The 26773-nt window shown below is 37.7% G+C and overlaps 1 protein-coding gene across 5 annotated transcripts in view; it reads right to left on the bottom strand.

Moving 5' to 3' along the window:
* Nucleotides 1–26773, bottom strand: part of WWP1 (WW domain containing E3 ubiquitin protein ligase 1) — a 116789-nt gene that overhangs the window by 34803 nt on the left and 55213 nt on the right. For all 5 annotated transcript variants that reach the window (XM_029222519.1, XM_029222516.1, XM_029222518.1 and 2 more), the window contains 4 exons: nucleotides 25747–25931; nucleotides 17386–17722; nucleotides 8120–8215; nucleotides 6592–6766 (listed from right to left, as the gene is read on the bottom strand). In XM_029222519.1, the coding sequence (XP_029078352.1) occupies nucleotides 6592–6766; nucleotides 8120–8215; nucleotides 17386–17722; nucleotides 25747–25931 (793 nt within the window). The remainder of the gene's footprint in view (nucleotides 1–6591; nucleotides 6767–8119; nucleotides 8216–17385; nucleotides 17723–25746; nucleotides 25932–26773) is intronic.

Consider the following 26773-nt stretch of genomic DNA (forward strand, 5'->3'; position numbering starts at 1 on the left):
ACAACCCACTGAACCCACTTTAGCCACTGGGGACAGACACCAAAAACAAGAGGAACTACGAACCTGCAGCCTGCAAAAAGGAGACCCCAAACACAGTAAGATAAGCAAAATGAGAAGACAGAAAAACACACAGCAGATGAAGGAGCAAGATAAAAGCCCACCAGACCTAACAAATGAAGAGGAAATAGGGAGTCTACCTGAAAAGTAATTCAGAATAATGATAGTAAAGATGATCCAAAATCTTGGAAATAGAGTACAGAAAATGAAAGAAACATTTAACAAGGACCTAGAAGAACTAAAGAGGAACAAGCAATGATGAACAACACAATAAATGAAATTAAAAATACTCTAGAAGGGATCAATAGCAGAATAACGGAGGCAGGAGAACGGATAAGTGACCTGGAAGATAAAACAGTGGAAATAACTACTGCAGAGCAGAATAAAGAAAAAAGAATGAAAAGAACTGAGGAAAGTCTCAGAGACCTCTGAGACAACATTAAACACACCAACATTCGAATTATAGGGGTCCCAGAAGAAGAAGAGAAAAAGAAAGGGACTGAGTAAATATTTGAAGAGATTATAGTTGAAAACTTCCCTAATATGGGAAAGGAAATAGTTAATCAAGTCCAGGGAGCACAGAGAGTCCCATACAGGATAAATCCAAGGAGAAACATGCCAAGACACATATTAATCAAACTATCAAAAATTAAATACAAAAAAAACATATTAAAAGCAACAAGGGAAAAACAACAAATAACACACAAAGGGAATCCCCATAAGGTTAAAAGCTGATCTTTCAGCAGAAACTCTGCAAGCCAGAAGGGAGTGGCAGGACATATTTAAAGTGATGAAGAAGAAAAACCTACAACCAAGATTACTCTACCCAGCAAGGTTCTCATTCAGATTTGATGAAGAAATTAAAACCTTTACAGACAAGAAAAAGCTGAGAGAGTTCAGCACCACCAAACCAGCTTTACAACAAATGCTAAAGGAACTTCCCTAGGCAAGAAACACAAGAGAAGGAAAAGACCTACAATAACAAACCCAAAACAATTAAGTATATGGGAATAGGAACATACATATCGATAATTACCTTAAATATAAATGGATTAAATGCTCCCACCAAAAGACACAGACTGGCTGAATGGATACAAAAACAAGACCCATATATATGCTGTCTACAAGAGACCCACTTCAGACCTACGGACACATACAGACTGAAAGTGAAGGGATGGAAAAAGATATTCCATGCAAATGGAAATCAAAAGAAAGCTGGAGGGCTTCCCTGGTGGCGCAGTGGTTGGGAGTCTGCCTGCCGAAGCAGGGGACCCAAGTTCGTGCCCTGTTCGGGAGGATCCCACATGCCACGGAGCACCTAGGCCCATGAGCCATGGCTGCTGAGCCTGTGCGTCCGGAGCCTGTGCTCTGCAATGGGAGAGGCCACAACAGTGAGAGGCACACATACCGCAGAAAAAAAAAAAAAAAAGAAAGCTGGAGTAGCAATTCTCATATCAGACAAAACAGACTTTAAAACAAAGACAAAGAAGGACACTACATAATGATCAAGGGATCAATGGAAGAAGAAGATATAACAATTGTAAATATTTATGCACCCAACATAGGAGCACCTCAATACATAAGGCAAATACTAACAGCCATAAAAGGGGAAATCGACAGTAACACATTCATAGGAGGGGACTTTAATACCCCACTTTCACCAATGGACAGATCATTCAAAATGAAAATAAACAAGGAAACACAAGCTCTAAATGATACATTAAAGAAGATGGACTTAACTGATATTTATAGGACATTCCATCCAAAAACAGCAGAATACACATTTTTCTCAAGTGCTCATGGAACATTCTCTAGGATAGATCATATCTTGGGTCACAAATCAAGCCTTGGTAAATTTAAGAAAACTGAAATCGTATCAACTATCTTTTCCGACCTCAACGCTATGAGACTAGATATCACTTACATGAAAATATCTGTAAAAATTACAAACACGTGGAGGCTAAACAATACACTACTTAATAACGAAGTGATCACTGAAGAAATCAAAAAATACGTAGAAACAAATGACAATGGAGACACGACGACCCAAAACCTATGGAATGCAGCAAAAGCAGTTCTAAGAGGGAAGTTTATAGCAATACAATCCTACCTTAACAAACAGGAAACATCTCAAATAAACAACCTAACCTTGCACCTAATGCAATCAGAGAAAGAAGAACAAAAAACCCCCAAAGTTAGCAGAAGAAAAGAAGTCATAAAAATCAGATCATGAAATGAAAAAGAAATGAAGGAAACGATAGCAAAGATCAATAAAACTAAAAGTTGGTTCTTTGAGAAAATAAACAAAATTGATAAACCATTAGCCAGACTCATCAAGAAAAAAAGGGAGAAGACCCAAATCAACAGAATTAGAAATGAAAAAGGAGAAGTAACAACTGACACTGCAGAAAGGCAAAGGATCATGAGAGATTACTACAAGCAACTCTATGCCAATAAAATGGACAACCTGGAAGAAATGGACAAATTCTTAGAATTCCACAGCCTGCTGAGACTGAACCAGGAAGACATAGAAAATATGAACAGACCAATCACAAGCACTGAAATTGAAACTGTGATTAAAAATCTTTCAACAAACAAAAGCCCAGGACCAGATGGCTTCACAGGCAAATTCTATCAAACATTTAGAGAAGAGCTAACACCTATCCTTCTCAAACTCTTCCAAAATATAGCAGAGGGAAGAACGCTCCCAAACTCATTCTACGAGGCCACCATCACCCTGATACCAAAACCAGACAAAGATGTCACAAAGAAAGAAAACTACAGGCCAATATCACTGATGAACATAGATGCAGACATCCTCAACAAAATACTAGCAAACAGAATCCAACAGCACATTAAAAGAATCATATACCATGATCAAGTGGGGTTTATTCCAGGAATGCAAGGATTCTTCAATATATGCAAATCAATCAACGTGATACACCATATTAACAAACTGAAGGAGAAAAACCATATGATCATCTCAATAGATGCAGAGAAAGCTTTTGACAAAATTCAACACCCATTTATGATAAAAACCCTGCACAAAGTAGGCATAGAGGGAACTTTCCTCAACATAATAAAAGCCATATATGACAAATCCACAGCCAACATCGTCCTCAATGGTGAAAAACAGAAAGCATTTCCACTAAGATCAGGAACAAGACAAGGTTGCCCACTCTCGCCACTATTATTCAACATAGTTTTGGAAGTTTTAGCCACAGCAATCAGAGAAGAAAAAGAAATAAAAGGAATCCAAATCAGAAAAGAAGAAGTAAAGCTGTCACTGTTTGCAGATGACATGATACTCTACATAGAGTATCCTAAAGATGCTACCAGAAAACTACTAGAGCTAATCAATGAATTTGGTAAAGTAGCAGGATACAAAATTAATGCACAGAAATCTCTGGCATTCCTATACACTAATGATGAAAAATTTGAAAGAGAAATTAAGAAAACACTCCCATTTACCATTGCAACAAAAAGAATAAAATATCTAGGAATAAACCTACCTAAGGAGACAAAAGACCTGTATGCAGAAAATTATAAGACACTGATGAAAGAAATTAAAGATGATACAAATAGATGGAGAGATATACCATGTTCTTGGATTGGAAGAATCAACATTGTGAAAATGACTCTACTACCCAAAGCAATCTACAGATTCAATGCAATCCCTATCAAACTATCACTGGCATTTTTCACAGAACTAGAACAACAAATTTCACAATTTGTATGGAAACATAAAAGACCCCGAATAGCCAAAGCAACCTTGAGAACGAAAAATGGAGCTGGAGGAATCAGGCTCCCTGACTTCAGACTATACTACAAAGCTACAGTAATCAAGACAGTATGGTACTGGCACAAAAACAGAAATATAGATCAGTGGAACAGGATAGAAAGCCCAGAGATAAACCCACGCATATATGGTCACCTTATCTTTGATAAAGGAGGCAAGAATATACAGTAGAGAAAAGACAGCCTCTTCAATAAGTGGTGCTGGGAAAACTGGACAGGTACATGTAAAAGTATGAGATTAGAACACTCCCTAAAACCATACACAAAAATAAGCTCAAAATGGATTACAGGCCTAAATATAAGGCCAGAAACTATCAAACTCTTAGAGGAAAACATAGGCAGAACACTCTATGACATAAATCACAGCAAGATCCTTTTTGACCCACCTCCTAGAAAAATGGAAATAAAAACAAAAATAAACAAATGGGACCTAATGAAACTTCAAAGCTTTTGTACAGCAAAGGAAACCATAAACAAGACCAAAAGACAACCCTCAGAATGGGAGAAAGTGTTTGCAAATGAAGCAACTGACAAAGGATTAATCTCCAAAATCTACAAGCAGCTCAATAACAAAAAAACAACCCAATCCAAAAATAGGCAGAAGACCTAAATAGACATTTCTCCAAAGAAGATATACAGACTGCCAACAAACACCTGAAGGAATGTTCAACATCATTAATCATTAGGGAAATGCAAATCAAAACTACAATGAGATATCATCTCACACCAGTCAGAATGGCCATCATCAAAAAATCTAGAAACAATAAATGCTGGAGAGGGTGTGGAGAAAAGGGAACACTCTTGCACTGTTGGTGGGAATGTAAATTGATACAGCCACTATGGAGAACAGCATGGAGGTTCCTTAAAAAACTACAAATAGAACTACCATATGACCCAGCAATCCCACTACTGGGCATATACCCTGAGAAAACCATAATTCAAAAAGAGTCACGTACCAAAATGTTCACTGCAGCTCTATTGACAATAGCTAGGACATGGAAGCAACCTTAGTGTCCATCAACAGATAAATGGATAAAGAAGATGTGGCACATATATACAATGGAATATTACTCAGCCATAAAAAGAAACGAAATTGAGTTATTTGTAGTGAGGTGGATAGACCTCTGTCTGTCATACAAAGTGAAGTAAGTCAGAAGGAGAGAAACAAATACTGTATGCTAATACATATATATGGAATCTTAGGGAAAAAAAAAAATGTTATGAAGAACCTAGCGGTAAGATGGGAATAAAGACACAGGCCTACTAGAGCATGGACTTGAGGATATGGGGAGGGGGAAGGGTAAGCTGTGACAAAGTGAGAGAGTGGCATGGACATATACACTACCAAACGTAAAACAGATAGCTAGCGGGAAGCAGCCGCATAGCACAGGGAGATCACCTAGGTGGTTTGTGACCACCCAGAGGAGTGGGATAGGAAGGGTGGGAGGGAGGGAGACGCAAGTCGGAAGAGATATGGGAACATATGTATATGTATAACTGATTCACTTTGTTATAAAGCAGAAACTAACACACCATTGTAAAGCAATTATACTGCTTTAAAGATGTTAAAAAAATTTTTAAAAAAACACACACAAAAAATGCCTATTAATAAATATTAAACGCTAGAATTATCTTTATACAAGTAAACTTTTACCTTAGTATTAATAGCTTTTATATATTCATACATACAGTAATGCATATACATTATTACAACCCAGAAATACATTCAAAAGGAAATATAAACATTTTACCATCAATTTTTAAAGAATGTCAAATATAAAAATCATTACCTGAAAAATCATTTCTTAATGATAAAGTGTATGCATCTTGATATTTTATAACCTTGTAATAGATACTTTTAATTGTACTCAGTATTATTTAGATAATAAACCTCAATCTGGCTAAAGATGTTCTATTATGTGTAGAACACACTTCTGATACACAACTTGCCTAATTCTGCCGTTTCCCTAAGATTTTCATACATACAACAAAGTCCAACCAAAACACACACACAGTACATAATTTGTTTACTATATACAGCTAACGATGGAACCTGACCACAGACTTCTGTATAAGTTGCTAAAGAACCAGAAATTTACAGCACAAGATGCTGTGCAAGCTGAGTTGGCCCACTGTCTCTCTGCTGGCTATAGACAACCAGGAGAGTGGATCAACCCGCAAATGAGAACTTATTATTTAACCTCCAAAGAAAGTGGAGTTGAATGAGCCATCCTGAGGTAGGATTCTGAAGAGTTAAGTTTTCTTTTTGTATCTTTCCTAATTCCTTTCTACATTTTGGGGTTTCAAGTTGCCTCAAAACACTATCTAGAGATGCCCAGTACTTAAAATTTATATTTTCTACTTCTTGCGATCAAACCTATTTAACAGAAGTCCCCTCCACCCCCCATTCTTATGGATGTTTGCTTATGGCAATAAATAGATCACCAATTGGTCAAAGTTTCAGACAGCCTTAGATTTTTTTTGGAACAAAACTACGTCCAATCCCAAGAATATATATTTGGTGGGCCAAAACAGATAAAAGCATTTCTGAGAATCTGGGATGGGAATCAGAATAGCTGGAATATGCAAGACTGGCCCTAAGTAAAATCAGGAGGTAACTGGTTTTGTTTAAAGCAAACCAAATGATTGTAACTAAAAGAAGACTAAATCACAAAGATAGAAAAGGGAAAAGCCTGGAGGAAAAGCTGTATTAAAATCTTATAATTTCCTAATTACCGAGTAGAGGTATCGTTGGTTGAACTGTTGCATAGCTCCCTGCAGTTGGTTCCGCTGAGACTGCCACTGTTCAAAATTCCGCACAGATTCCATGGTAGGCCGCTGCCAGGTTGTTGTCCTGGTGTTATGATCTACATAATAAACTCTTCCCCGATCATCAACTCTTCTTTCCCAACTACCAAAAATAAAATAAGCAATAGTAAAAATGAAAATAAACAATAATTTCTTACTATAAGAAACTGGAAAGTAGTTAGGTAATACTTCACTTAAATAATTTAAAAATCAAGTCCAAGAGCTAAGTTTAAAAGAATGTAAATACTGATACTCCTCAGAAAAATTATGAACATGTAACACTTGCTATCTATTTTAGCTAAACTACTTTCCCATTCTTCCCTATATGATTTCTAAGGGCTGTCTAAAAAAGAGGCCATAGACTGAACAGTAACAGTATGACTATACTTTCTCCCTCTTTTTTTGATAAACATTTACTGAGTGTTTACTGTATACCTAGCAATCTGCCTCTATCATTCCTGCCCATGTAAAGGGTTTTAACTCAACTTATATAGCTTTTTAACCTACCTTTCACGGTTACACTGCTGCTGAACTAAAGTGCAGATCGAGCCATGCTGTTCCACCTATCACCGTTCTCTGGCATGGCATAAAAATGAACCCATTCGCCATTTCAGCCTTAACTCCCTTAAGGTCTTTCAAGGGACCCATATGAGAGCCAAATCAATTACTTGCTGGCCCCAAATTTGTCATATGTTTCATTCTGTCATGCCTTTGTTTTAATATCCCCTCAGAACAGAATGCCCTTCTCTACCAGCCAGAATTCTCCCTATCCTCCAGAGTTTAGTTCACCTTAAGCCAATTTATGTCATTAATTTATATGATTTCAGTATCCTTTCAGCAACCAATCTCACAAAAATAGCATAGTTCTTGTCCTGAAGTTTCTGGACTTTGAATATGTTTTATATTGGTGGACCCTGAGTTGCATCTGGAAGGACAGTTTGTGAATGACCTTGAATGACCACTTAAGAGCATAAACTTTATTTAGTATGTAATAGAAATGCTTTTTCATTTAAAACCCTCTATAATTTTAGTCATAATATAATACAATTTTACTTGCAGCAATCTTTTAGATAATAATTTTGAATGATACTAATATTTATTACGTAAGTGTCATTCAATAGCATAGTTTAGATCCCTATCTATGGAGAACCATACATATAAACTATCCTAAATATGACTTTCATTCCTTAAAAAATAACAAGGACTCAAATTGGATCAAAATTCTACAACTACTCTCAGTAAACTCATGCCAATGTTTGACAATCTCTTGGAAGCCCTTCAGACTAACTGTAAAAGAGACACAATGTAACAAATCTCATCTACTGAACATTCATTACTCACAAAAGCAAATCAAGGAAACATAACATGTAGAATGAATCATTTTATATTGTATTAAATAAACTTTTAAAATTACATGTATAAAACACAACTGAAGATGTATAAGATGCTACATTACCCTGGAGGTAAAGGTTGTGGCCTCTCCCATGTGGTCGTTCGAGTGTTATGATCCACATAATAGGTTCTACCATGAGGATCTTTTCTCTGTTCCCACCTTCAATGAAAAAGCAAAAATAAAAGATAACTAAGACAATCTGAAAAATGGTTCCTTCTTATAATCCAAAAAATTACAGGTAAGTTTTACTTTAAAAGGTCACATATATACATAAAATAAAGTTGTTTCTTTTCTCAATTATTGTGTTTTTTTTTAAAGAAGATATCTTTTTTAAAAAAAATATTTATTTACGTATGTATTTATTTAGTTGCACTGCGTCTTAGTTGTGGTAGGTGGGCTCCTCAGTTGTGGCTCGAGGGCTCCTCAGTTGAGGCTCACTGGCTCCTTAGTTGAGGCACGTAGGCTCCTTAGTTGTGTCATGCGAACTCTTAGTTGAGACATGCATGTGGGATCTAGTTCCCAGACCAGGGATGGAACTCCGGCCCCCTGCATTGGGAGTGTGGAGTCTTAACCACTTCACCACCAGGAAAGTCCCTATTGTGCCTTTTAAGTTCTTAATTATTCACCTTTCATCAACAGTACTGGCAACTCAGTAAGTACAGTTAGCAGAGGAAGACAGAATAATACATAAAGTTTTTAAAAGTTACTAATTTACAGAAATCCAAATCATCAGAAAACAGAAATTCAATCAAGACCAGAGGAACTTTCAGCCTAATATCATGCCCAGAGCACAAAATGTCAATGAAGTAATATCCATTTTTGCAATTTAGAAAATACACATCTAAAAGATTTTAGCAGAAATCTCCTTAAAGTATGTGGTGACACAGCTCCATGAAAATTCTTTCTTCTATCTGCATATAGTGTCTTCTTTTTGTGCATACTATCCCTCTCTTGTCTTTGGTAAGCCTCTGAGTTTATGGACATCCAATTTTATCTTTTTCTGTTCTATCTCAAAGACACTCAATCTCTTATTTTCCCCACCCTCATTTTCTCCTCTGTGATCCCTGTTTCTTCCTTTCCAGTCTTTCCTTAAAATGGTATAGAAGAAAAATTTTAAACATAAAAAATAAAAACCTGGTATTTCTGAGTTTAATATTCTTGTTTTCACCTGAAAGTAGAATAAATGGAAAATATTTTCCTTTCTCTTAAACACAAGGATCCAATTTAATTTGACTTCTTTTTGATTAGAGAGGCCTTTAATTTTTAAATTATTTTCCTACACAATGACCGTATTAAAGTTATTCCCTAACAAGGTGTACACATACATACATATTTTAAATGGCATGCAAAAAATAATCATTTGTTTAAGCTGCATCTGACAAACATTAGCCACAACAAGCTTAAACAGTAACCATGAACAATAAAGATGCCCAAGTTCACAACCGATTCAGGATCATATAGATTATTAAAATTATCTATTATGAAACAGTGGTATAAAATCCTACACTGGAACATTCATGCTACCCTGTAACTACAAAAATTTAGATATTCCTCATAAGTATTTTACTAAAAATAATAACCTGAAATTTCAGATTTACTTCATATGTTTTTATATAATAATAAATGTTCATGGGGAGGCAGGATTTAAATACAGAATTATTTTAAAGACATTTCTGGAATACCTAGGACACATACCAGTGGGTCACTTATTTGTAGGAAAGCTTAACAGCCAAAAACAAATACCTACAAAATATATCAAGTTTCAAGAACTTCCTGATAATGGTACTTTTGCTATTTTTAGGTATTAATTCCTATAATCAGTTCTTGAATTTGTACTGCTATTCTATATCAAAATTTCCTGGTTTCCAAACTTTCTTTACAAACACTCTTTATTACTTTTAATTTAGCTTTAATTTTTATCAAAATTATATATACTTTCACATACTATTTAATATATATCTCACAGTTATATAATTATGTAACCTCCACACAATTTAAACAATCAGATAGTCTATGAGGCTCATTACAAAAAAACAATAGTGCCTACTGTCCCCAATCTCATTTTCTACTCCCCAAAGGCAACATTTTCAACTGTTTTAGCCAATTCTTTTAGCATTTACCTCTTTTTTCTTATTAACAAGCTTACTCTACTAATTTAATTTCAAGCATAATTTATTGATTTCTCACTATGAAAGGTGAAGCTCTAAGTCTCTTTCCTGCACAGATGTACGCATATACACTGTAACCTGGACCCTCCTTCCAACTGTTCCAAATACACACATATACTGTGTTCTTCCCTTATAATTATTATGACTGTGTAAACCCTCCTGACAGCTGAGCTATGAACAAACCATGATTTCTTTGTCTCCTTTCCTCCCATTTCCTTATTTTCTTCGTACTTATCAATTTAACTACAAATACTTTTCTAGTTGCATAAATCTCCTCTCAAAATATTCAAGCTCTGGGCTTCCCTGGTGGCGCAGTGGTTGAGAGTCCATCTGCCAATGCAAGTGACGTGGGTTCGTGCCCCCGTCCGGGAAGATCCCACATGCCACGGAGCGGCTGGGCCCGTGAGCCATGGCCGCTGAACCTGCGCGTCTGGAGCCTGTGCTCCGCAACAGGAGGGGCCACAACAGTGAGAGGCCCGCGTAACACAAAAAAAAAAAAAAAAAAAAAAATTCAAGCTCATTGGGTATTTTATCAGTCACACCTGCCATCAAGCTTTCCTTTCATCATCTTGCTGGTAACTCCTTTCACTTGGATAACCCGTCCTTCACTTTTATTTACCTAAATTTGGAGGAACATGCATTCTGGTAGCCTCCCCAGAAAGTAAACTTACATGGGAAGTAAACTTTTGGAAACCCAGTATGTCTGAAATGTATTTATTCTGTGTGCACACTAACAGTGAGACTAGATCCAGAATTCTAGGCTGAATATAATTTCCCTCAGCATTTAAGGCATATTGTCTCCTAACTTCTTGTGTTGATTCTGAGAAGTCTAACGCTTTATGAGATTTGATGATTATGAGATTTGCTTTTTCTCCATTTTTTTTTAAATCTCTGGAAATGTTTATGATTTTTTCCTTTGGCCCCAATGTACTAAAATTTTCGTAACAAGTTATCTTAATATAGATTTATTTTCACTTATTATCCTGAGTTTTGGTGAGCCCTTTCCATAAGGAAGTTCCTCCTTCTTGTTTGTAAAAGGTGGGTTATTTTTGGTTATTTTGTTAAATATTTCCTCCTATTTTCTCTTTCTGGAACTTCTCTTATCAGACCTTCTGAACTGGTCCTCTAATTTTTCTATTTCATTTCTTTTACTTCATAAATTTATGTTTGTTCTACTTTCTGGGAAATTCATTTACCTTTATTAGCCACATCTTCCAGTGAATTACGTTTCCAAGAGCTTTTTACAAACCTCATTCTTCCTTAATATGTTACATCTACTCTTGTCCCTCTTAGAATATTAAAATAGTCTGTTTTCTTCAAGAGCATTTTCTAGGTTGTTTGTTTTGATCTTTACCCTTCACATTAAAAGGTTTCCCTCAGACGTCTAATGAGTAGGGCACCAAAAAAACTGACCAGGAGCTTTGTAGGTGGGGCTTGTGGATTGTGGAATTAATTGAAGGACAATATAATGAGGCTACTTTGTTGGTGAACAAACAGATTATCAGTATTTTAGTCTCTGGGCAGCGGCGTGGGGAGGCTTTGACAGAAGACACTTCCAGTCTCCTGGGTGGAATAGTAAAATCCTGGTTGTCAGTATTTTGGGATTTGGGTATGAAAGAAGGATGTGGGCTTGGAAATTCACTTATAACTTTATTCAATTATTAACATCATAAAGGTTCACTTATGTCCCCTGGTGTAGTACAGTACCTTGCCCTCAATTGTGCCTGGTGTTCCAAATGCAGAGAACCTCCAGAGAAGAAACCCCTAGGGCAAGGTAGCAGTCCTAGCCGCAGGAAGGAAAAGTAGGGATTCATTTCTCAACGTGACTTTCAAACAATCTTGCTGTTTACAGTGCTGTCTTCACAGCCACTTCCAAAGGTATCTGATGCTGCCAATTCCTGGGCCTTCAGGGTGGAAGCCTGAAGGGAGCTTCAGGGGCTCCAATGCGTAGACCTGGCTTTCCCCACTGACAGGCCAGAATTCAGCTCTCTTGGATTTGCAAAGTCATCCTCCAGATGACTGCAACCTCATGAGCGACACTGCACAAAAGCACCCAGCTAAACCACTTCCAGATTCCTGAGCCTCAGAAACTGTGTAAGATTATGTTTGTTGTTGTAAATTGCTAAATTTTAGGGTAATTTGTTACACAGCAATAATTAATACAAAAGGAAATACTATAAACCCATTCAAAAGGATTAAGGTTAAGCCTACACATTTAGACGAAAAGTTTCACGAAGGTTGGGCCTTTATCTATATTGCTCATCAGTGTACTAATAGCACATAGCACAGTGTCTGCCACAGAAGAGATGCTTACTAAACATTTATTAATATTTGGTGAATGTGTGCACCTACTTGTACTGACATGGAAATATGACCAAGTTTTAAAAAGCAACTGAAAAATAGTATGTAGAGTGTGATTCCATTTTCTTAAAATAATTCTACAAGTCTTTGCAAAATAGTAATTTACATAGTTGCTCTTTATCCTTTTCACCTACTTTTATCCTTCCTCTCATAGAACCTGTCACTATCTGACATTATTGAGTAGGTTTTTAATGCAAGGCCACTGCTGGTCAGCCTGCGGTAACACTAGCTCCACAGCAGCAGAGTCTTGGGCTCTCTTGCCCCTCTGAACACCCAGTGCCTGGAACAATGACCGAGAGAAGCTCGCAAATATATGCCACTGGAATAATATTTAGACACCACTCTCTCTGTGGTAAGCTTAAGGGGTACTTTAAAAGTTTCTGTATCATTTAAATGTTTTATTTGGTCATGTCTTAGTTTTGTGATCAGAAACAAATTTTAAATTAGGGGACGGTTTCCCTGGTGGCGCAGTGGTTGAGAGTCCGCCTGCCGATGCAGGGGACACGGGTTCGTGCCCCAGTCCGGGCAGATCCCACATGCCGTGGAGCGGCTGGGCCCGTGAGCCATGGCCACTGATCCTGCGCGGCCGGAGCCTGTGCTCCGCAACGGGAGAGGCCACAACAGTGAGAAGCCCGCGTGCCGCAAACAAACAAACTCCTGTCATGCCCCACCCTGTCTTCCTGGGGTAGGGCATCCCAGGTTGTGGACATGCCGTGTACCCAGTTGCCCTCTGCTGACAACGTTCTTGGGACAAAGAACTCCTGGCCCACAGGGGAGGAGCCTGGTCAGTTTCACCACCTGACCCAGTGACTCTAGGATCCCAGTGTGCTTTTCTCTCCTGCCCTGGCAGCCGATTCACAGGAAGGCAACTTCCTGAGTTTTTACTCCCAGAGTGAGAGTCTACCTTGGGGGGCATGACGGTTGCCAAGAATGAGTCCCCAGTGTGTGAGTGGTGACCAGAGCAAGCCTTGGGCAGCAATGAGGAAGGAAGGTGCTGGCAGGGCAAAAGGCGGTACCGGGATAAAGGGGCGTGGTCTCAGGCTTGATGTGGGAGACTCACAGTGACAGCCAACTACAGCTGTACCCGGGGGTACTATAAAAGTGATGAGCTGGAACTGGCCAGAGACTAGATTATCCCTGCAGTGGAAATTCATGAGTACCACTCAAATAGCTGCAAATTACCAGGTTGATTGATGAGACTTCTCAATAGAATTCTTTAATTTCACGGGGATAAGTGCTAACTTATAACAGCTACACCTCACCTTCAACCATAATACTCTCCCTTCCTAGTATTCAGATGTAGCCTCCCTTTCTCATAAATTTCCAAAACCTACTGCTGAAGAAAGACCTTGTTAAAATAATAATAAATGTGGAAGAATTTTGTTAAATATATTACAATAAAAATGATAGAATTTAGTTGCTGAGTGGGTAACTACTGGTTTCAAGCTTGGATAATGGGGTAGGTGGTAAGACTTGCCTTCTCATAAACCACGACCAACAGTTGCCCCTCTCTCCTGTATGGCTTGCCAATCTCTCTCCTGGCTCCTGCCCATCAGCAACTGACCACCCTTAGGTCACTGCCATTTTTTAAAACAAAAATCTACTCCTCAATACTGTATCTTTTCTTGCTCACTTCTACCAAACACTCCTCTCTCCCTGTGTGTTCACAGGGAAAAAGTTTTATGCATTAGTTCTCACTCTTTCAAAGAGTTTTCTATCACACTTCCATCCCTTCCATTCACTCCATCACACAGCAGTCTGAATACAGCTCTATTTCCCAGAAATCATTCTGTCAGAGATCAACAATAAGTAATCTCTTTGTTGTTAAATTCAATGGGTGCCTTTCAGTTACCTTACTTGAATTTTCAGTAGCTTTTGACCTTGTTACTATTTCCTCCGAATCATTTACAAGCCAGGGCTTTTGCCCAATTGCTCACTCACTCAAAATCATTTAATCAAGCACTAATTCACTTATAAATATTTATTGAGTACCTGCTACATGGCAGGCATAGTTTTAGGCACGAGGAATGCAGAAATGGACAAAATAAAGCCCCCTTTTCAGTCTAGTGGAGAGAAAACTGACAAAAACACACAAATATATGTCTCATGGTGATTTAAGTGTTATAAAGAAAAGTAATACATATAACATCATGGTGATTAAAAGAACCCTAGTCAAAAGAGTACATACTGATTCTATTTATGTTAAGTTATACAACAGGGAAAACTAATCTATAATCTACTGTGGAAAAAAGCTTTTAAGGAGGAACAGTGGCTGCCCCCCCTCCAAGTAGGGACAGGGATTGACTGAAAGCTTGGGAGAACTTTCTGAGGTGATGATAATACTCTAATCCTAATAAAGGTGTGACAAATGAGCATTTGTCAAAACTCACCAAAATGGCACATTTAAGACTCATGCATTTCCTTCTATGTAAACTTTACCAAAAAATCTTTAAGCAAATATTGAATTCTAGTTAACGATATGCAAGCCGAAGTTTTGAGGGGCAAAATGTACTGGTATGTGCAACTTAGTTATCAGGAAATTATATTTAAACTTTAGACAAATGGAGAGATGAAAAGATGTGTGATAAAGCAAGCAGAGTAAAATGTCAACTAGGGAACCTAGTGGTAGATAGAGATATATGGGTGTTCACTGTAAAATTCTTTAAGTTTTTCTGCGTGTTTGTAAATTTTCATAACAGAAGGTTGGGAAAAAATAAGGCAGGGGATGGGGTTCAGAGGGACCTGATTTGGAGAGAGGGAATCGGGAAAGGCCTCTGGAGCAAGGTAACATTTGAGCAGAGACACGCAGATATCTGAGGAATAACACTCCGCACAACAGAGCACAAGCAAAGAAAGGGCTCTAGGCAAGACGGCGCTTGGCATAACACTCACTCGGGCTGGAATACGCTTCCTTCAGAACACTCGTGATTCTAGCACCTACGGCTGTACTGTGTAGTTAGCCACGTAAGTTACCCAAGAGCGGACACACGGGAACTAAGAAGATTGTTGCGGAAAGAGGGAGGATGACATGGATTGGAAACTGCTGGCTCAAATGGTCACACAAGCCAAGTGCTGCATAAGCCAGAGGGGTCACCCTTGCCTCCAGCCTCCGACTCCACCTCGCACAGCTAATTACCACACCCATCGTAACGTCGCCCCAGGAGACTAGCATCTACCTTAGTGCAGGCTGTTTTTACTTCTCACCTGGATTAGTAGCATCTCAACCTTCTAGGTAACAGCTCACAGAGTAAGAATACACTTTACATAAATGCCTCTGTTCACCCTAGACTGCTATTTACCTACAGATTTTACACACACAAGCACACATCAGAAAAACAAACTCCCAAAACAATGTTTACCTACCACACTTCAGTTTTCTATTCTAGTCCATGTTGACTTACTTTATTATGTTTTCAAATGCTGGTCACAATCTATTAATAGGCTGCAACTTGCAATCTGAAAATCACTCATCTAGATCCCTACAAAATTCTCCTAATGCAAAGATCACATACGGTGGCTACAGGCATGCTGAAGCATGTACTTGGCCGCACAGAATTAAGTTTATGTATTTACCCCTTTAAACAGGAATGTGCCCACTTCTCTCATGTATGAAACAGCCTAACTGCTATTCTAGCTTGTCCCTTGACTCCTAATCTGTCTATACCACTCCTAGAATAATTTTACTAAAATGCAAATATGACTGTGGCACTCCCCTGCTTAAAATTCTTCAATGTTTATTCATGGTTTTCAGGAAAAAAACTCCCAAACTTTTAGCAGGCATACAAAATTCTTCAGAGGACTGTTTATTCTTCAGTACTACATAGCTTGCTTCCTCCAATGCTCAACTCAAGCTGTAACAAAATACCATTTCCTGAGTTCAGTTTACTCGGTTATGGATGTTAGAAATCCGAATGTGCAGTTACCTCCACTGAGAATGAAACCTTTCACCACTTGGGCCTCCATTATTGCTGTGCTAACCCCTACGCCTCTTTCAGAAATCCACTCAAGGGTCACCTCTTCCAGAAAGTACTCTTTATCTCAGTATAGCAGGTTACTCCCCACTAACTTCCCTCTACATATGTTCCCTCCCACAGCACCCTAAACTTACACCTCTAGCTTAGCTTTAATTGAACTGTATAGACAATGACTATTTATTTATCTTTAATCCCCATCAGATCATGAGGTTCTTGACAGTAAGAAGAGCTTCTTATATATCAGTGTCATAATGGCAGACACATGAGACTAAGATAAATGACTAAGTTGCCAAAGACAGAAGACAAAGGGAAAATGAGAGATTTTTGAGAGGAAAGGGAAGATACTGTATGGCCAAAAATGCTTGCAGGAAGCAGTGGAGATTTCCAGTAAGTAGATAAAAATAAGCTCAGAGAAAGCTCTGGTCTGGATATATAGATTTAATAGTTAAAATGATGGGAGAGTATAAGATTCAACAGAGGCAGCACATTCAGGAAAAGGCCAAAGGCTGAAACCACGATTAGGCAATAGGCAAAATCAGATGAGCCAGTAAAGAGCACTGAGAAAAAACAGTTCAGAAAGTAAGAAAGGGTATGGACACAGTAACTGTGATGAGCAAATGATGGCAATGAGGTAGAGACCTCTAGAGGTGCAGTTTCCACAGCTAGAGAGTAGAAATTCTAACTGCTGTAAGCTGTGCAGGACAGCACTGTATACGCCGTACTTTCATCACAGCATTCTCAAACTGTATTGTATGTATGTTTAGAAACCTGAGCCACTAAACAAGCTTCTTGGAGGCAGAGACAATCAATCATTAATTTAACATACCCTGATGGCAGAGTTTCTGTGTTGGCATTTCCAGACTGCTGCCGGACAGGTTCCACACAGACATCTGGCTGTCTTAATTTGGCTGCTTCGAAGGCAGAGCTACTTCCAGAACTGGAGGTAGAAGGATCTAATGTACTTCTAGCTTCAGACCCAAATGCTGCACTGTTAGAAAGAATACATTCATTGTTTTCTGAGGAGGTCAGTATTTCTTGAACTGGAGGATCTTCGACAGTAGTACTAGTACAATTTGAAGACAAGGCGGTTTCTCCAGATACTACTGCAGAACCCGTGGTGGAAGCATTATCAGTTGGTGCAGATGAGGATGATTCTCCATTAACTGAAAGGGGAAAATTAGTAAGATGATCTATGAAAGAATGACAAAGCAACCAGTTAACTCACCAATTACATTTATTCAGAGCCTAATTTATACTGAGCAACATATCAGGTACGGACAGAAATAAGACAGACAATAATTTTTGTTGTTCACATTTTAGAGATGAACGTTTAAATAATAAAACTTAAGACTATATATATATATATGTATATATATATACATATATATATATGTATACGTATATACCAATAACCCTAACTTAGAGAAAGAGAAAACAACATGAACAAACGTTTTTCCTCCAAAGAATCAATTCTGAATATCTGCATGGGTTATATAAAAACCTTAAAATGACCCCATTCAAGCTCCCTTTCCTATGCAAATGCAGCTAATATCAAAAGAACTCTTGCCAAATATAAAGTGGCATTAATTCTTAAGAAAGTACTACAGGGGACTACAAAAAGATCCAGGAACTCGTTCTACACTTGCTAAAGAAATAACCCAGCACTGGGATCCAGTGATATAATTTTCTTTATTTTCATTTTAAATGTGATTCATCCATTTCAACTACGTGTCACTATAAAAGTGAGTCAAATTAAAACTGGAAAGAGAATAAATTATTGAACAAAATCTATTAGAAAATCACACATCAAAGTTTTAACTGAAACAGAAAAGAGAGACATAATTAAGAGTAATGGAACGTTCAGGTGGATTTTTAAAGAAAGAGATTTAAATAGTGGGAAGGACAGAAACGAGTACTATTAAAGGAATCAAACAGTAAGCACAAAAAACAACAGAACCAATGAAGTTCTGTACCAACTACAGGGGAGAGTAGCTTTGGGAGAAAAAAAATCAATAACAAAATATAAAAAATAAAATGTTTATAGTGCTACCGGTACTCAACACTGTTAGATAACATGAAGAAAAGAAAAGAGAATGTGCAGAGAGACTAAATTCTGGGTCTCTTACATGATGTTCAGAATTGATATATGATAGTCAAAGTGAATTTACTCATTTAATTTTCACTCTTCAACAATGCAGAAATTAATTTCCAAAAAAAGAAAAGATTAGCAATAGTATTTTCAAAGCAAAATAACACTAAATGGGAAAAGAGGAATATTTGACAAAAGACAATCCAGTCCAGTAAGAAAGAATCATAAACTCTTAGGCTTACTAAAACATAGCACATGCTACACAAACTGTTAAAAACAGAGGAAGAAAATTAATTATTAAATAGCACCTTTCAGTTGTTCAAGGCAAAAACTTCTCTCCTACAACAATTCAACTGCAAGTGCTCTCAGCTCTTCTCTCCGTCTACACCACTACCCCTGTCCACCATTTCTTGTTTACTCTACTGCAATAGCATCCTAATTGGTCTGCCTGCTTCCTCTCCGGTCCAACTCCAATCCATTCTCCAAATAGCAGCCAAAATAATCTTATAAAAGCATACACAGATGTTTTCACGCCCTAATTAAACATACCCATTACAACCAGAATAAATTCCAAACTCTTTACCACAGCTCATGACAAAGACTCTACACAGTCTACTCCACAGGTACACCTGACTTCTCAAAATGGTCTCCTTTCTGTTCCTTGAATAGAACAAACTCCCTCCCACTCAGGGATGTGCACTTGCTGTTCCCACCGTCTCAGAATAGCTCCTGACTGGCTGCTTCTTATCACGCAGAGTCCAGACTCAACCGCTCCTTCAGAAAGGCAGTACTGGGGTATCTTACTTAATGCTGAACCTGCCCCACCGTCCCTCCAGGCTACATATTAGACTGTTTTCTCACGTTCTGAAATATTTTATTTGTTTTTATTTCTTTTTCATTGAGTTCAGAATGCAAACACTGTCCGACTTGTTCACTTTTGTATTTTCAACAGTTACAACATGCCTGGCATACTAAAACAATAAATGTTAAATAAAGACAAATCACAGAGAAAGAAGTGAACATACCTCTGTCAAAACTAGGCAGATAAAAAGAGCATTAGTAGAAATATTAAGTATATGAAGGATTTAATAACACAGCCAATACACCTGTTCTAAATTACAGGGTTAGAGAGGTAGTTTTGAGTTTCCATTATATATATATTCCATCCAAACAATCTAAGAATTCTTAGAAAAAAATGACATGTAAGGGACCAAAGGAAAATCCCAATTCTATAATCAGAAGGTGACATTCTGACTATAATTCAATAAAACTAGAAACAAAACAAAATACAACTTATTGAAATGTTTACTAAAAGTCTGGCAGAGTTTGTTAAACATTTTTTAAAGGATTATCTTATTTAACAGAACAATGCTATGAGGCAGATACCAGCATTATTCCCATTTTACTGGTGAGAAAATTGATGCTTATATGTCCATAAAAATGACAGTTCTCCCCCACCCACAATCAATTTTGCTTAGAAGATTAAAAAGAAAACTAATTATTAAGTTAAAGAAAAAAATAATAATGAAATCACAAACTTTAGGGAAACTAAGGGCAATGAAAATATTTGTATCAAATATTTGACATGGCAAAAGAAGTATCCAAGGATATAAGAACAAATAGCAATAAATGAGCTTAGCATTCAATTCCAGAGCTAGGGGAAAATGGTAGAAGGAAAGGAATTAAAGGAACAATATAATAGAGCAGAATTTCCTAACTTACCTGATCAGAATCAGTTGGGATCTTATAAAAAGTATAGGTCTCAGTTTCCATTCTAGAATTACTGAATCTCTAGGGGAAATCTCTAGGGAAGGGTCTGGGAATCTGTATTTTTAACAAATGCTTCAGATGAATTCTTACCAGAAAAGTTGGAGAAACCATGAAATAAACGTTTCCAAATTTTATAAAGAAAAATACAGTTTGGAATACCATGTACAACTTTATATCAACAAGTCTAAACTATATTAACTAAACTCACTCAAGAGAAAGAAAAATTGAAAAGATGAGAGTAGAAATGGAAAAGGTGATGAAAGATCTAATACTATCCTTCCAAAAGGCACCAGGCTCAGTTAGTTTTTTGAAGCCTTCAATGAACAGATTACCCCCGTGTTGTCTGAAGTGTGATAGTACATTGGTGGAGAAAAAGAAAAAAGGAGTTCCTTAATTTATTCTGCAAGGGTAATATAACCCTAAAACTGAAACTGAACAAATTAAAAGATGGCTCAATATAAGGAAATTGGGCTTCCAATTGGTGGCGCAGTGGTTGAGAGTCCGCCTGCCGATGCAGGGGACACGGGTTCATGCCCCGGTCCGAGAAGATCCCACATGCCGCAGAGCGGCTGGGCCCGTGAGCCATGGCCGCTGAGCCTGCGCGTCCGGAGCCTGTGCTCCGCAACGGGAGAGGCCACGTTAGTGAGAGGCCCACGTACCGCAAAAATAAATAAATAAATAAATAAAAAACTAAAAGCAAAAGTCTAATAAACTTGTGAAATCAGTTATTTCTGCCTGAAACTTACCAAACTGAGCTCTACTTTATTAATACAACAGTAATTATACATTAGAAAAAGTCATTTCCACTAGAAGCTAGGGGCAGGGAGAAAAAGTAAAGAAGAAAATAATATTTTCTTAAATACCACTGTCCTAGGACTATGGTAGATGTTTTAAATTGATCTCATTTAACCTTCGAAACAATCCTATATGGTATTATTGAGTATTAGTCTCTTTTTATAAATGGAGAACCTAAATTTTGAGGATGTTAAATTTGTCCAAGGTCACATGGTTAAAGCATTAAGTGGCAGAGGTGGGACTGGAACCCAGTCCTGTTAGAGGCCAAATCTAATCTCTTCAGTCATGACTGCCTCCATTTTAGCTTAAAATAACTACCAATATTTACCAACTAAGCTGATCAAATGGATCCTCTTAAGACTCAAAAGAACAGGTTGGGGGTGAGGGGAAAATGCCCTCCCCTCCAAAAGCCCTCATGTACAATACTGTCTTTGATGAAAAGAAATAATTTGTATTCAGCTCCAGGCCCACAATCCCTTATCTGAAACTCTTGGGACCAAGTGACTTCCAGAATTCATAACTTCAGAATTCAGAAAGATAGTATGGCACATATATTGTCTATTACACTAATACCAAGTCAGACTGGGGCCTACACACTAATTAAACACAGTATTACTTCTGTAGCAAAACAAAAGGATACTCACACTAAGCACAAAAAATTATAAATACCTTCAAGTCAGCTCCAGTCATTTTGCCATCAAATGAGTTTACCAAAAAAACTTCTGGTTTTAAAAATTTTAGGGTTTGGGGGGGGTCTTCCCTGGTGGTGCAGTGGTTAAGAATCCACCTGCCAACGCAGGGGACACAGGTTCGATCCCTGATCCAGGAAGATCCCACAGGCCGCGGAGCAACTAAGCCCATGGGCCACAACTACTGAGCCTGCGCTCTAGAGCCCGTGTGTTGCAACTACTGAGCCTGCATGCTGCAACTACTGAAGCCCACGCACCTAGAGCCTGTGCTCTGCAACAAGAGAATCCACTGCAATGAGAAGCCTGCACTCCGCAACAGAGTAGCCCCCACTCGCCACAACTAGAGAAAGTCCGCGCGGAGCAACAAAGACACAACACAGCCAAAAAAAAAAAGATTTTAGGATTTTGGGATCACAAGTAATGGATTAAAAACATGTAATGTGTTATACACAGAATATGCACACTTCCACCCCATCAGCACTCCAACAGTGAAAACTGATTTTTAAAGTTCCTGATTAGGAAAAAAACCTATTTTTACACCAACACCTTAAAGCAGACTAGCCCTTGAAAAGATACCTGAATTCATCATCCTACTAAGGGATGACAGATCATACAGATGACATTGGTTAAGTGACTGCTACCAACAGAGTAGGTTCCAGAAGTCTTTGTAAACCAGCCAATGGAATGATGACAGTTGGATTGTTTGGTCAGATGTCACCACCAACAAAACGAACATGCAAACACAATCACTAAGTTGACTGGGGGAATATTATTTGAAGCTTATCATGGTATAAAAGATGAACATCATAACTATGAGACACTATAAAAATCGCACACATCTAAATGAACAGGAAAGCAGAGAGGTGAGAGCCTAAGAGGTGGATGTCAATTACAGCTCCTCTACTAGCTGGGATCTCTTTGTGCCTCAGTTCCTTCACAAGAAAAATACTAGTACTTATTTTGAAGAGTTATTGTGAGAGTTAAATCAGTCAATGAACATATAGTGTTTAGAACATGTGTAGCACAAATATTAGCCGTTATTCTGATTGTCTTAGGTTTCCTTGCAATTATTGTGAATGTCTTGGGAATTATTTACAATGGAGCCTTCATTTCTAGTTGCCCATGTGTGTGTTTTACTTTCACTTTGAAATTTCAGGCAAGGATAAATAAGAGGAGAATGTGGAAAGTGAATCTGTTCCCAACAGAAACAGTCTACAAAGTATTTAACAAGCTGTAGAAAATAAATAAGAGATTCTACAATGAGGGGGAACTCAGTAAGTCCTTCTCTCTTTTGCATCAACATCTGAATAAGCCTGAAAGCTGAAACATGCAACTATGTAGTGGTCAATGGATACTTTGGCCAATCTACTCTAGCAGCCAAATATTTTAGAAAGAAGAGATAAATCCCCAAATTCCATATACTTTAAATGGAAGGTGATGACAAGAACGAAACAGAATGGTTCCATAAGCCTTTCTGAAATGAGCATTCAACATTCTTATACTTCTCATGAATAAAGAGTAGACTTAATCAAGAATTGGCACTGCTATCTGATTACTTCCAGAAATAATGGAATTGGATCTACCATTCTGAATCCAATGATAATCTCATATAACAAATCAAGCCTGGTCACATAAGGGTATTATTTTTATTTTTTACAACTCTTTGGAGTGTTCTCAAGGAAGCTACAATGCTTATAATGTAAATTTATTTATGGGTAGATAACTAGTTTTTGTGTGTGTGTGTGTGGTTTTTGGTATGTGTAAATATGGGTAATTATTTGATAACCTAAAAATCCATAGGCCAAAAGCACTGGACTTATGTTTCATTGTTAAGAACTCTGATACTCAGATAAGCCATTTTTCTATGTGTGATATTTAAAAAAAATAAATTATTTGTCCTTCCCATAGGTACTTTTCCCAGACTATTTTTTAAAACTGTAAATTTAATTTAGGAGACATAATATAAGTCAAAGTTCTAGGAAACTCACTATTGTATTTACTCTCTTGGAATTAGTGAGGATGTTGGTCACATTATGGTACCTTTTCATACAGATTCATAAAAGATGGAATATCAGGGGCTTCCCTGGTGGTGCAGTGGTTGAGAGTCCACCTGCCGATGCAGGGGACACGGGTTCGTGCCCCGGTCTGGGAAGATCCCACATGCCGCGGAGCGGCTGGGCCTGTGAGCCACGGCCGCTAAGCCTGCATGTCCGGAACCTGTGCTCTGCAACGGGAGAGGCCACAACAGTGAGAGGCCCGCGTACCACAGAAAAAAAAAAAAAAAAAAAAAAAGATGGAATATCAGGAATAGGAGCTGTTTTTTTAGTTTGCTTTTGGGTTTTTCTTGGCCGCGAGGCTTGTGGGATCTTAGTTCCCCGACCAGGGATCAAATAGGGCCCCGGCAGTGAGAGCGCCGAATCCTAACCACTGGACCACCCAGAAATTCCCAATAGGAGCTATTTTAACTGGTCTGTTCTTAATTTAGAGACAATCCTGAATAATCTAAAATGTTTCCTTTTCCCTTTTGCTAATAAATCTGAGGCAAATGTTCTTACCAGAAAGGATACCAGAATCAGAAAATAAATGCATTCTGCTCACTAATTTCACCCTGTTTATCTGTGTTTATCTTCTCTGCATTTTCCAGACACCTTAAATTAATGACTAATAAGTCTACTTATTCTGGGTACTCAGGATCTTTAAGTCTATCTTTTTTAAAAAAGGGCAGCATTAATAAACAAATTAAATTTTCAAGAATTCATTCATGTCAGTTCCCACGTTTACAAAAAACTCACCAAATGCATGGTAAATATCCCCCCAATCTTGGGTATAAATATACAACAGTCTTATCTATAAACCCATCTATTTTCATTTAATTACTAAATTACTTCCTTACATGTTTCTACTTTTTAATACTTTCCCATAAATAGATGAAGGAAAGAATATAGGCTCTGGAATGAAAAGAATAGGATTCCAACTCTAGTCCCAAAACATACGCTAGTAATCTGAAGCAAGTCCTAAGATTTGAGTTTCAAGAAATTCATCTGGGGCTTCCCTGGTGGTGCAGTGGTTGAGAGTCCGCCTGCCATGCAGGGGACATGGGTTTGTGCCCCGGTCCGGGAGGGTCCCACATGCCGCGGAGCGGCTAGGCCCGTGAGGCATGGCCGCGGAGCCTGCGCGTCCGGAGCCTGTGCTTTGCTGTGGGGGAGGCCACAACAGTGAGAGGCCCAAGCATCGCAAAAGAAAAAAGAAAGAAATTCATCTGAGTTAATTTATAAAGATCAAACAAAAAATGATTTATGAATATTACAGCTGGATCCATTGAAAGACAGGATTATAGAAAAAAATCTTCCTTAGGCAGTCCTTCTATAATAGAATAACAGTTACTCTTAGAAAATATAAAACTTTTGGAGAGTTACATCAGCTCACAGTACATTTTACTACTAAGTTACGTGCCAAGAAGTAAATATTTGTATGGTAAAAGGTTAAAGGAACCATTCATTACTAACAAATCAATGAATTCCCTCAAGTTCTTTTAGAAATATATTCTATATTATGAATTAAATAGTATTTTTTGTAGCATACAGCCTAAGAATCTAGCTATCAAGTAAGTACTTGCTTAGTGAAATGTGTGGTTATTTCTAAACTAATACATTTTTGGAATAGCTTCCTAAATAATCTAGAAAAATTCAAATTACTAGAAAAAATTTCAGGTATTGCAATCTTCACGTTCCTTTTATAAAACTGAAGATTAAGCAAGATTGTACGATAAGAAAAGTACAGGTATAGATAATAAAATTTAATTTAGTTTTCATTTAAACAATGTGTCATAAGCAGCCATACTTACCAGTGTCATTGGCAGGCTCAGATGTGAGTGGTTTTGGAGCTGGTGTGTTTTGGGGTCTGGCAGCAACCTGAGATGGAGATGAAGGTGTGTTGTCTCCATTAATTACATATGAACAGCATGAGTTTTGTACTACAGTGTTTGTAGGTACGTGATTATCTATTCCATTAGTACCTTCAGCAGCCAACCTATTAAAAAAAAAAAAGAAAAAAAGCCTTACTTCATGAATTAAGTACAATTAAATAACTTATCTATTTATTTATTTTTGGCCACGTTGGGTTTTCATTGCTGCGTGTGGGCTTTCTCTAGTTGCAGCGAGTGGGGGTTACTCTTCGTTGCAGTGCATGGGCTCCTCACTGCAGTGGCTTCTCTTGTTGCGGAGCACAGGCTCTAGGCACAGAGGCTTCAGTAGTTGTGGCGCACGGGCTTAGTTGCTCTGCGGCACGTGGGATCTTCCTGGACCAGAGCTCAAACCTGTGTCCCCTGCATTGGCAGGCGGACTCCCAACCACTGTGCCACCAGGGAAGTCCACAATTAAATAACTTTTCATCAGAAGTTTCATAAGAAATATTTACCAAGTTCTTAACATGGAAGCAAAATGATAGGTATAAAGAGTAATGAACAAAAGATACCCTGATTACTTTTTTAACAGGTTATTTTTTACATTTTATTACATACTTTGCTATATTAAAGTTTAAATTACTTTCAGTTCTAAGTGTATCCACACTGTAAGGTAAATGTAACAATATATTGAGATATACAAATATACTAAGTCAAAATGAATTCAGTCCCTCAAACCAATGTTCAATTTGTACATTTTAAATAGTCTTAAATAGACTTAAATAGTCTTAAAAATATTAATATTTATTTTAAAATGCTCTGAAAGTATTTTCAAAAAGGTCATGAAACTTATAAAAATCAATTCCAAACTGTTTATTGGAACCTTATTGAATACTGAAAGACCAAAAAATTCTTAAAAAATTGATCACAAGTTATTATGTACTAGCACTAAAATAATGAGTACATTGAT

Source organism: Monodon monoceros, unplaced genomic scaffold (genome assembly GCF_005190385.1).
Source record: "Monodon monoceros isolate NGI ecotype Baffin Bay Population unplaced genomic scaffold, NGI_Narwhal_1 Super_Scaffold_14, whole genome shotgun sequence".
In the NCBI taxonomy this organism is placed as follows: Eukaryota; Metazoa; Chordata; class Mammalia; order Artiodactyla; family Monodontidae; genus Monodon; species Monodon monoceros.